We start from the raw sequence: 13,355 nt of genomic DNA, 5'->3' as shown, positions 1-13,355 counted from the left end.
TTTCAACTTTAGACCTTTTTTTTACTCTTTAATCTTTCAAGGTCATCACACCTTTTTTTTTTTTTTTCCAGGTTCCTGATGAAGCAGTTACCAAATGTAAAGCATGTGGAACAGATTTTGGAGCTTTTGTGCGTAAGGTGGTGGTCTTAACTCTTAACTGTTTTTCTTATCCACATATCACATGGTTGATAAAGAAGAATATGCTTTTCTGTATCTTGATTGCTTTTCTTTTTCTTTTCAGCATCATTGCAGGAATTGTGGAGATATTTTCTGCGACAAGTGTACCCAAGGCAGAATTGCTCTTACTGCAGATGAGCAATCACAGCCAGTTCGAGTTTGTGATGGTTGCTTGGTACACTCTCTAACTTGTTTGCTACCTCTGCATTCTCATGCCAACAAATTGAATTCTAATGTTTGATTAATCGTTGTTGATTTCATTGGCCGAAGGTGTTTTACTGTAAGTTAATTATACAAAGAGGAATCTTTCCTCCAATTTTCACCTGAAGGGTTAATTCCATTGCTTTGAATATAAATTCCGTTACAAATGGCTTCTGTAATTTTAAACCACCACCTTATATTGTGCGAGCATCTTCAATTTTATTGTATAACTAATTATACGTGAGGGACTGCACTACTGGGGGAAGGGGCTGCCGAATCTTATATGGATTATTGTCCGACAGTGGAAGTGAATTTATTGTCAACTATTTTGTAGTGACCCAGAAATTAGCAGTGTCTCCAATGTTCTGAAAAAGGGAATTGGGATCGTTAATCGCAGAAGGGGTCAACAAATCACATTTCATCAGATCTTAGAACTGTAAATCTTGCATATTACTTTTGATTAAACATCTAACTTCCATCCACATCTATCATAAACCAAAGGATCGAGACTGTTGTCCAATGAAAATGGGATCATATTAAAATAACATGATCTTCAATGTTTAAACATCCTGAATTCAAGCATCATGCGTCACGAGTATCAATGTAATTGTCTTTTCTGTCATTTGCAGACCATCTTCAGCATTATCCCCATTTTATCTTCCTTGGCACAATCTACAATGCTCTGAATTTTTCTTTTTCTCTTAGCAATCAAAGTTAAAGAATGAAAATTTAAATTCCATTGTCCAAAGGATTTGATTTCTTAAGCTTCTAAGGGTCTGTTTGGTTTTCTAATTACGACGGTAATTGGCTGCAAATGGGTTATGATTACTTACACCTGCAATTGTGTGGTGACATCACTGACGTTTGATTGCAATGATTACACTCTAAGATTGTTTGTTTTACAGGGGCATCACTGTAAAATGGTAATTTTATAATGTAAAAATGTAATGATTACAATTTCATTTACCTGTTTACTTTACAAGTTGTAGTTGTCTTTGATTTTTGTGCGATAATTCTCTCTTAAACAAACACCCTGAAATGATAATGATGGCTTATTTACTTTGAATTACACTAGAAATTTGAAAACCAAACACACCCTAAGAGATGTTCGAAACCTTGGATGTACTTTCATTGTTAATACAATTAGAGTCCTTGCTTCACTGCTAGGCCTCTTTTCTTTGCGTTCCTCGTGCCTCTAATGATTATTTACCACTATTGTCAATCGAGATGTGTCTGGGCCCCATCTTTGTTTGGTCTCTTTGTATCCACTAGCTTGATGATTGATGTATTTCTTTTAAAAAAGAACTTTTGATGAATTTATTGTTGTTGGTGAAGGAAATAAGGATGGGAGACTAATTTTCAGGTGCTTTTAGGTCTCTTCTCAATTTGCAGCAGTTAAAACAGTAAGGGTGAAGGGTGTCGAACTCCAATAGATGGTTCCTTGTCATCTTTGAAGATGAAGCACTCGACTGGATATTTATGGAACTTTTCTTTATATAATAAGATTATCATGACTTTGGAAAAGAGAGATGCATAATTGGAAAAAGCTAACTCATCCATAAACGGATACCATTTCATATGAACTCTGTTTTGTGTTTCGAGGATTAGTTTTTCCACTGTGGATGACGTATAACTGCTGGCCCAGATCACCCCACTTTAATTACATACCAGATTATACTGGTTTATGGCGTCATCAATTATTTGCAAGAATCCAGATTCTAGACCCAAGACGCCACTTTGTTACTAAAAATCTCACTCTTACTTTCAAGCTTCCTATTGCTTCTACCAATGACCTTTCCTACGACGCTGCCACATTTCCTTCAATACCATCTTTAAATCGCTCAATCATCTGCTATCTGTAATGTTTGTTATTTCTAAATCTAGATGCTAATATTATAGGGTTTTTAATGCACAATCGCCAAGCTAATACCTGCATATTTGTAAATACGAGTAGCTATTAATATTATATGCTTATATTCTTCATAGGTATGGTTTTAAATATCAGTTCAGGAGTGTGACTGGCTTCTAGATCAAAACTTGTATTATTCACCTCGACTCATTCTGTTTCAGTAATGCTAACATGAATGATAGCAGGAAGTGTGTGGTGAAGATGTCTGCATTGCTGAAATCTCTACCACGTTGCTTTCTAGCTGCCTAACACTGCCCCATATATCACAACCGGGCTGATCTGGCCATCAGGTGGGCCATACATAGATGCAAATGTGCACTGTTGGTGGAATCTTTTAGCCGCCCATTTTTCGTAATACGTGCTCTACCTGATGAATGGTCCAGCTTGATTTTAGGCCATGACTCTTATCCTGTGTGGCCGACCTGATGAATCAACTGGATCTTACACAAATCTGCCACATTATTGAGTGTGGGTGGTGTCCTATTCCTTTGAGCAGTGATTTAAAATATCAGTATTGATGCACGTATCGCACCCCTGGGATGTGGAAACATATCAGTATTCCATCAGAAATATCACATGTATTGGGGAATGTACTGCTATTTGAGGGAAACATTTGGAAATGACGGAGATTTCCAATAAAACTTTAGGGTAAGTTGAAAGAGACGCGATTACACACTTCAAATTCAAAAAATCACAAAAAACAAGTATGCACAACAAGTTTCCTTTGTATACGATCCTAAACTATGCATTGATTGAGTTGTTTGATGCAATTACATGCAATACGAGTTCATATAAATTCATAAATCATAGAATACAAGTATGAAAACAGATTCCTCCTAATAAATTTAAGAGAATGGATTTTTTGTGGGTTTTATTTGCGATTTTTTTTTTTCCCGGATTTTCTGTAGGCGAATGCATTGCAATGTAAAGCCGATACATATCGCAATGTATCACAACATATCGCATGTATTAACGATACATGGAAATTTTATGTAGTGTTTTTGGCAAAATATTGCAATGTATCAATATATAGGTGATAGATTGCAATATTTTGTGTGATATGAGGGGAATTTAAGAACTCCCCTATATATTTTATCAGCCGCATGCGATATTGATAGTATCAGCCAATACTATCAATATTTAAATCATTGCCTGCGAGTAGAGCCTTCACATTTCTTTCTATTCATTCAAGTGTCTTTTAGTTTCTTTCATTCATTCTTTCTTTGTTGCTCTCACTCTCTCTCTCTTTTTAATATTGCACTGTGCCTTTGGCATCGAAAATCATATGATATGCAACTTGAATGGTTTAGGCCATGCCCACCCTTTTCAACTCTGAGAGCTGTTTCTCTCATGTTGCTCAACAGGCAGAAGTTTCTCAAAGGTTGAGTAATGCAAAGGAAAAGATCGGCAAATCTGCTGTGCAGCACAGTCATGAGGATCTTGCTAGGAAGCTTCAGGTGAACTATTGCTTTAAAACCCAACCATTTAATATTATTTGTTTCAGTTTGTGTTTCTATTCTAATATGAAATATCCTATACTTTTACTATCTTTGATATTTCTAGCTGCATGCAATATTTATTTAGGAGGCTGCAATTCCTAATGCCGTTGTAGATTTTCTTTGTTGAAAACAATGTTTAAAACCCAGACTGGATTGGTGAGTTGGATCGATGATGGAATGGGCCAAATAAATGGGTTGAGTCACCAGAACCCATTTTGGGCAAGAAATCATATGAACTATCCGGGTCGGGCCGGTCAGCTGGTCCAGCCATCCGGTTCTTTTTTTTTTCTTTCAGAAACCAACTTTTATTTTATTTACAATTTGTTTTTTAAATGTTGATTGTAAATGCGCTTGAGTAAAGGTGTTACCGTTGACAAGGGGACGCTCCATCGACTGTTCCACATGTGTTTTGTTGTTTAATGCCCTTGTATTTATTCATTTACACTTGCATGAATGTCATGGGTCTAACTTGTCAGTCTGGCAGTTGGACCATTTTGGACAAAGGTATTCAAAAACAGTTATGTGACAGCTGTAATGGAAAAAGTTACTTGTAATGGCCATAACACCCCCATAACGGTCCGTTACGGGGCTGAAACATATTTTCTTTTTCATTGAAAAAAGGTCATAATGGCTGTTACCAGGGCCGTAATGGCCATTACGGCTTGTATTGTAATGGTAGCCATTACTGCCATGGAATACCTTGTTTTTGACTGAACTATCTGCGCGGGTCTTGTTTTGGTTGTTAATTTTAGTTGAAAGGACCTGTCTGGAATGTATAAATTGTGAATATATGACATGCTTTGCATTTTCCAACATGCATTTGCAACATTGTACTAAATTGAGGTTACTCATCCACAGTGCTCATGGCATACATTCATGGTTATCTAGACCATCAAAATAGTGGGCCCCATTGCCAAAACCAGACTGATTGGACGATGCGTAGCATCCAATAGTGGCCATCCTATATAGCATCGACATGGTACTTTGGATGTGGCTCATATAAAGAACTAGTGCTTTTAGTTATTGTTCATCATCGTCTAAGCTTTAATCCAATTAACTGGGGTCAGATATATGAATCCTGTTCCTCTATTCCACTCTATCAAGGGCCATAACTTCAGTTAGATCATAGGTCATCAAGTCTTTTCTTACGTCAACCCATGCATGCCCTTTTGGGCACTCCCCTTCCTCTTTTAGAGTCTTCCACTTGTACCAACTCACTCCTAGCTGGGGTGGTTCTTGTGTCTCCGTTGCACATGACCAAACCATCCAAGTCTACTTACCCTCATCTTATGGCTGGTCCTATAGCTATCCTATAAAATTTCCCTTTTAGTTTTAGTTATTATCATTAACTTTTACTTTTGGGATGCTTGTTTTGAGATATTAATTGTTGATTTTTAGTTTTTTCTGCTATTGTCATTACTCATTTTTAGGAACTTTTTCGTATAAATAAACAGTTTATACTATTAAACTTTATGATTTTAAATATTTGTGTAGATGTGTTGGTGATTAATTGAGGGAGGGATGGACATGAATGCATACAGTTTATTAATTTGTCACAAGCATTTTTTTTTTTTTTTTGAGTAGGTATGGAGGGAGGAGGGAGGAGGGAGATACACATGCAGACAATTTGATATTTTATGGGATGGAGTGAGATGTTTATGGATACAATATAGTAATTTTTGGCAAGCATACATTGGAGTGCACCCCTTGGAGAAAGGGGTGTGCTCTGGTGGCACTGCTACCACTGTAAGCTATGTTGGCATCAGGCATGTGGGGTCCACGTGATGCATGTATGACACCCAACCTGTCCATCAGATGTGTCAGCACGTGTTCCCTCTAGGGCCCAAAAGGCAGGCTGATTCATGGATCAGGTGGGCCACACCATTGGGAAGAAGTTGAGAGGGGACTCTTGATTTATAGGGGCTCACTATGTTGTTTATATGGAATCCAGGCCATCTAGTCCCTTCATATGGCATGGATGAAGGGTTGGACCAAAAAATAGGCTGTTTTGGAATTCAGGTGGACCCGGTGAGGGTAAAGGGTGGGCATTCCCTCCCAAATTGTTCTTTGAGCTGGGGCCCACCTGAGTTTTGGATCGATCTTATTTTTGGGACCTGGGGGTAACGGATGGGTTGGTCGGTGCTGTATGCATCACATGGCCCAACATCTGCTCAGTACTGGTACCACTGGAGTGCACCCCGATGTTCATGGGTCCCCTGGGTTGCATTGCTGCATGCATCACGTAGGCCCCACATCTGCTTGGTACCGGCACCATTGAGTGCACCCTTTGGATTAATGGGAGGGAGGGAGGGAGGGCTATGTTTTTTGGCATACAATTTACTATCTTGTGGCAAACTTGTATTCGAGTCAAGCCCTTGGAGTAAATTGGAGGTCTATGCTTGTCCACAGTTGGGGCCACTATTTTGACAGTTTGGATATAGTTGCTTTGACCTTGTGAACCATGGATGAATTTTCTATAATTTTAGTATTCTGTGGTAAGCATGCCATTTGAGTGCAACCTTGGAATTGGGACAATCGCGTTTCATCCCGGTCTTTGGGATTTTTTTTTTTCCTCGTTTGTGCTTGATGGTTTTTTCCCCCCATCTGCCATTGAGATACTAGCTCAAACCCAACAATAAAAGGTGCATGATGGCATGAACATAGACAAAAAAAGAGGGGAGTGAGAACATCACATGATCGATCATGTTCTCATCGTGCATCAAATTCGTTCCTCATGCATCCCAAATCAATCAAGTTGTCTGTTGCATCTAAACTTTGTTTCTTGGCATCAATGATGCAAGGTGCATCATTTGGGGTATCTGGTTTTATTCCTATCATGTAGGAATGTTTCTAACGATCCAGACTCAACATAGCCATAGATAGGAGAACTTAAAACACTTTTGAAATAAGCCTACTGAATGAATTTTCTTCTTCGTATTCCTTTTTTTTTTTTTTTTTTTTGGAGAACTAATGAAATTTTATTGCAAATGAAAGAACAGAAACTGCCTAGAGCAGACTCTACGCCCAAAATTACGTCAAGTTAGACAAAAAATTCAAATCGCCAATGGGATAGTTAACTAAGGCTTTAGTAGATGAAGCCAAGCTATTACATCCAACACCACCTTCGTAAACACCCCATCGAGTTGTCGATGGTGACTGCGGAAACAGCTCTCATTGTGCTCTGCCCAAATGGAGTGCAAACCCTTGAGGCAAGCAAGCTCCATGATGCTCCCTTTAGATCCAACACTTCCCCTGAGCCAAGATAGGAAAAGACCTGGTGGATGTTGGCATCACTGGACAACATTGGAAAAGGTTGGAAAAGTGTTTCACATGGCTTTGCTGAATATGCAATGCACCACAGGTTCTGTTTCGCAAGCACATGATGCACACATAAGTAACTAATGACCATATTTCTTTGATGCTAATTGTACACCATGAGCACCCTATTTCTTCCTTCCAACCAAGAAAACGTGATAACTCGAGGCGGTCCCTGTACAACCAAATGAACTCCATCAGCTCCTTCGGTGCCCTCGACCCCAGCAAGCAAATCACCACATGGAAGGACTGGACAAAAACTGCTAGATTTCTCTCATTTCTACACCCAAGAATCCTGCTTCATTGTGAGAGGGAGGAAAGCAACTTTGAAGAAGGTTCAGCAGTCAGATCATATCATCCATCTCGTCCCCCAATAAATTTCTATGGTCTGGATGAATCTGTACCACCTGCCCACCTGAAAGTGAAACACAACATGATACAACAATATCTGGATGCTGGGCTAGCCTTTCAATCTTTCGAAAATGACTGAAGGGGCCTATCAATACACCACACCTCTCGAAATTGGACGCTTGTACCATCTCCAACTGACAAACCAATGGCTTGAAAGCTTTTAATCACTCTACATATAACATCCAAATCACTGATGCTCTATACAAAGTGGATTCTTTTGTAAAACAATCTCTCCTTAACACCACATTTACATGCAATCACTTGTTTCCACCAATGTTTTAAATATTGACGATATCGGACGATATATCCCACAATATATCTTGTATCCCATGTGTGCGATACGAAACACACAGGTAGTGTATATATATTCCACATGTTCGATTTAGTGACCATTTTCAATTTCTGATTCCTTTTATTTTGTTGAAATTTTGTTAAATGGTTACAAATCTATTGGTTCTTCATATTTTGTATGAAAAATCATGGAGTTGGAGCTTTAATTTTGATATCCATTTGTTCTTCATGTTCTCCATGTTTTTTTTTTTTTTCGAAATTTTCCTTCAACCAGTTGTCAATTGAGACTAATTTCGAAGCATTTAAGAGTATTTGATGAAATGAACATCACACACTCTAATTTTGAAATTTGAGTGTTGGTGGTCCAATTTAGGGAAAGTTGGGAAATTTTTTGAAAATTCCCCAATTTCTCCCAAATTGCTTGCAATGTTGCACTCCGAACATGAAATCAAGCATGTATGAGGGCCGTTCTACTAATTTGTTAAGTCCTTGTCAATTTTCGAAAAAACAAATAATAAATTTTTAATTAAAAATTAATAAAAAAAATATTAAAGTATATATATTTTTTTTTTCGAAATTTCCCTTCAACCAGCTGTCAATTGAGACTAACTTTGAAGTATTTAGGAGTGTTTGATGAAATGATCATCACATATACTCTAAATTTCAATTTGAATATAGTTGCATTAGTTCAGTCAAACAACGTATAGCTTAAGACCCTATACAAAGGAAACCTATTATGTGTATTTCTTTTTTGAGATGTTATGATTTAAAAGTGTATTAAGGTCTTTTAACAAGCTTTTAACAAGCTTTGAAGTATCACTGAAAAATTCATCCATTTTCCCAATGCTTCCCTATGTTTTCCAAAAAGCGCGATAAATCACCTGATACAAACGATATATCCTGTGCGATAACCGATACGTATTTGTGTCCTAAGGGTGTGATACATAACACGATGCCGATATTTCGGGCACTGGTTTCCACAAGCCCTCCTCTCAAGGTATTACATAACGGTAATGGTGGCCATAACGGTCACCACTGTTACCTTTTATGATATGGGTCATAACGGCTGTTATGGCCCCAGCCGTTTCGGTCTCTCTCTCTCTCTCTCTCTCTCTCTCTCTCTCTCTTTAAAATGAAAGAAAAAACCCGAAAAACCTTTATATGCCCTGTAACGTTGGAAAAAAAAAAATCCAAAAAACTTGTATTTGCCCCATAACAGACCATTACGGGGCTGTTATGGCCTTTACAGGCATAGTAATGAGCTGTTAACGGCACTTACAGGTCATTTTTTTTTCCTCCACAACAGCTGTTACTGCAGTTACGACCCTGTGGAATTTTTTGGAAGCTCTCTCACCTCCCTGAAAATCTCTCTACTTGAAGAATTTTTTCGCAACCATTCATCGATATGGAAAACCTGTCCGAATGAACACTCCTGAATCCATTTTCTCCACTTCTCGCTACACCCGAACCTTTGAGCATATGATATAGGATTTCCAGTCTATGCAATCATAGGTTTTCACCATATCAAGTTTACATCTGATTCCCTTTTTGCCTTCCATATACTGCGAATTGATGCACTTGTGGGCAATCAAAGTTCCATCTATAATCTGTCTGCTATATACCAAAGCTCCCTGCACCTTGGAGATACATTTCCTAGCACCTTTTGTAAGTGGATGGTAGTATTTTAGCATGGATTTTGTAGGGACTTTCAATCAATGTGATTGGCCCGAAATCCCTCTAGGACTCACTCCTTTTTTCTTTGGAATGAGTGTAATAAGTGATGTTCCCAACTCCAACGAAAACACAACTACTTTCAGAAGCTTACATGCCAACTAGTACTCGAAGCTTACATGTCAACCAGTACTCATAAGTTGTGCAACCAACTCTATTAGATGACTAAAAACAAGACCCTATGCTGGGTATTTGAATTTTTCTCAGAAATGTGTTGCTAGATCTGAATTTTTGGGTAATTTATCCTTCCAGGTAAACGGTAGCAATGATAAACTTCCTTGGATGCACGTGTAAATCGAATTGCAAACATTCAGTTTAATCAAGAAGAATTGACCAAAAAGAAAAAGGCAATGTTTCCTAGCATTCATGATAAGTAGTGCTCAAGTAGACAACTCAGTAGTGATGTCTTGTACTAATTTGTGTTTGCATTTGATCCTGGACCTGTAACTTCTAAAATCATGTAAAAGTGGTGTTCCATCAATGATTTTAAGAAGAAAAAAAAAAGAGAGGCTTTCATTGACCTAACAAAGATGTTTTTTTTATTGTGGTGGTTATATTACAGGAGGAAATGGAGAGAAATCACAAATCATCATCATCAGGTAATGTTAATGATTTTATATCCACATTGGCAAGGGCTCTATATGCTGTATAAAATGTTTTTGAGAACCCCCTTTGAGAACCATCGCTGCTGGTCATCAAGAAACGAAAAAAAGTTCTAGGTTGTGAAGACCTTAAACTGTCAAACTTCTGGCTCAACTCATTGTTTGCTTCCTCAGGTGCAAAATCGTCCAGTGGATCGGGGAAGCAGATGAGGGAGGTTGCGTGCCCTATTTGTACTGTCCACTTGCAGGTTTGAATTTCCCTGCTATTTTTTGCAATTGATCTTAACCCCAACCACCAACACCCCCCCCCCCCGCCCTTCTCTCTCACTCACACACATGCTGTCTGATTCCAGGTCCATGTCCCAGACTCAGGTTCTGAAACAATAGAGTGCGGTGTTTGCCAGCATCCATTCCTTGTCAGCGCACATTGATTCATTGTGCTGCATGTGCTGTGATGGCAGCCAGTTGCATGCCTTGAGAAACCTGTATTGGTTCTTGGCTCTGGTTCCAGGGGCCTCACATAATAAGGTTATGGTTTCTGCTGTGTATATGGCTGTATTTTCTTTTAATACAATCTCACCTGATGGAACTGTTGATATCCTGTATATGAATTTCATCTGAGTTAAGCGTGTCAGGGAGACATTGTACATAAAGCAATTTGCATCGGATGACATCAAACCAAAGCTGAGAATCTTCACACCGCCGGCTTTGGATTGACCAAGGATTTTTATTTTTATTTTCACCCACACCCACACCCCCTACAATGGGTACTCAAACCCATGGTCAAGTTGCATCTCTTGTTTCTTTCTGAATAAGAGAAGTGAAACTTGCAGAAATGGGAATGTTACCATTTGCTTTTCTAGAAGCAAGCCAGTGCAAACATGTAACATTACTCTCTTTTCTTTGTTCTGGCTACGTTTAATTCTTGTTGTATATGGTGAGGATGTATATACCTATAGTAGCAATTCAATTTGATTTTGGATCCAAATGCACCTATTCCATCACATATGAAGACCCAAAAGCATTGGGTTTCTAGCGTTATTGCCATTGTGTGGAGCTTTTCATGTAAATAGATATGGGTCTTTCTAAGCGTGCTGCAAAAGTGGGTATTTGTATACAAAGAAAAGGCCTTCATAAAATGCTAGATGTTGGGTTTTCTATCTGAGAATAACTTTGGCCCTCTGGCCGGTACGATGGCTGATACACAGGCACTTAGAAATTGCCATGTGGTTTACAACTAATTCAAATTAATACGGGTTGCAGTTTAGATGTACGGTAAACCAAAAATTAGGTTTCCTGTTATCTGACTTTTGGTTGGTGTAAACCAAAAATGAGCTTATTTGATGATCTGACTATTGGATTGTTGGACATTGGTTGGACGGTTATAAATAAATTAAAAAGGTATCCAATAGTCATATTCAAACAAACTATTGTCTAAGAATCTGAGGTGAGGATTACTCAAATGGTTAGATTTTCGTGTTGTGATTTAAACACGTTGGTTTCCATAAATTCGGTTTAATTTGAGATGATTTATACAACGCTTGACATTTTCTATATGCTTGGGGGTGTGTCAAATAACTAAAGGGAGTTAATTTGAGAAACTGGCAGAGCATGACAGTCGGATATGCACGCACACAGTTCCTTTGGATGGCTAAAATCGAAATGTCCGAATGATGGTATCCATGTAAGATAGGTTGTGGACCTAGAAGAAGAAATGACTGCTTGATTGTATTCTTTTTGTTGATAGGCATTTGTTTGTTGAATTTGGACCTAAGTTCAGAGAGCTGATCACCTACATGCTGCCTTTCCATACAATACATCCTACTTGCTAAGTGGCATGAATGTCCGAATCGTCTTCATAGTTTCCACTGAAAATTTGAAAATAACATTAATATACTGAGATTTGACTCGTATGATTTTATGCAATTTTATCATGGTTTTTTTTTTAATTTTTAATTTTTTTTTATTTTAATAATTATATAGGTGAATTTAAAACTTCAAATATTGATTAATTTATAAATAAGTATTCTCGGAAATTTTATTTTCAGTGAGATTTTCCCATTAATGTCCAAAAAAAAATAAAATCTCAAAAATCTCTCGATTTCCCAAACTGAGAGACTACATAGTTGTTGGTGAGACCACGGTTTCAAGACGTGGACAAGTCCTGCGAGTCATTTAGACCCGATCCGGTTTGACAACTTGGGCTGATTCACCCACGACTTAACGTATTTAGAGTGGATGAAAAGTATGGTGGGGCCCACGCATTTCATGAGAGCTGCGATGTGTCTTTACATTCTACCATACACAGGTGCATGCTTCTATCACAATTGGAACCCTTCATTTGTCATTTGTCTTCCTGATCAGAGCATGATGCACTACTCAAATGCATTCACATACACACACCCCTTGAATGACATGCAATGCAAATGATTCGACAAAGCATATCTACGACAGATATATAACATTAAAATCATGCAACTTTGGAAATGTATTTTACTAGTTTTTAGAATAAGTATATTGCTTGAATATATCCTCATGAAATTACTATTTTGGAAATGTTTTCTATTTCGAGTCAAATCATCAAATTGACCAATGTCCTTTTTCAGCCATTGCCCTTTATATGGTGGGATCCAACTGACCAATTGATTCCATCACCATCTACGGTCTGCTTAATCAGAAAAAAAATATATATTAGGCCAATCCACTCATTGACTGTTCGCACGTGTAATCTGAAAGTAGCCCACTAGTTCATGCGGGAAGAGTGTGTTTTGTGTGGCCCACTAGTTCATCTGCCAAAATTGGAAATTTGGAAGAACACATCTGGGACAATGGGATAGGTTGGACTTCAGCCTTTGGATCTAGTGTCATATTTCAATGATCCAAACCGTTTATATGATAGCCCTCACCTTCAATATGAGCTAATTAAAAAAATAACAACCATTGGATCAGAATATTTTTTGCATTGATCATTGAACCCTAAGCCTTTGAATGATCAAAGTGAAGAAGGAGAAGTGTCTCCAATCAAATCAATACACCCATATTAATAAAATTCCTTCCTCAAGAAATCCCAATGGCCCAGGCCCATATTTCGAATTGTTTTAGGCCAGGCCTATTCAAAATTTTGATTTTGATAGGCTCTAATTACAGACTAACTCCAATATTTCTTACATTAGGATGGTAATAATAATGAAATATATTGATTTATCGGACTTTATATAT

At 38.0% G+C, this 13,355-nt stretch overlaps 1 protein-coding gene across 1 annotated transcript in view; it reads left to right on the top strand.

Annotated features, from left to right (window-relative positions):
* LOC131243540 (protein FREE1-like) overlaps positions 1-10,855 on the top strand; it is a 32,153-nt gene extending 21,298 nt beyond the window's left edge. The window contains exons 5-10 of the mRNA XM_058242966.1: positions 72-137; positions 242-352; positions 3,652-3,744; positions 10,097-10,133; positions 10,311-10,384; positions 10,490-10,855. Of these exons, the coding sequence (XP_058098949.1) occupies positions 72-137; positions 242-352; positions 3,652-3,744; positions 10,097-10,133; positions 10,311-10,384; positions 10,490-10,567 (459 nt within the window). The 3' untranslated portion in view covers positions 10,568-10,855. The remainder of the gene's footprint in view (positions 1-71; positions 138-241; positions 353-3,651; positions 3,745-10,096; positions 10,134-10,310; positions 10,385-10,489) is intronic.
* Positions 10,856-13,355: the final 2,500 nt, after the last annotated feature.

This window comes from Magnolia sinica, chromosome 4 (genome assembly GCF_029962835.1).
Source record: "Magnolia sinica isolate HGM2019 chromosome 4, MsV1, whole genome shotgun sequence".
NCBI classification, from domain to species: Eukaryota; Viridiplantae; Streptophyta; class Magnoliopsida; order Magnoliales; family Magnoliaceae; genus Magnolia; species Magnolia sinica.
This window is presented reverse-complemented; position numbering and strand designations above follow the sequence as displayed.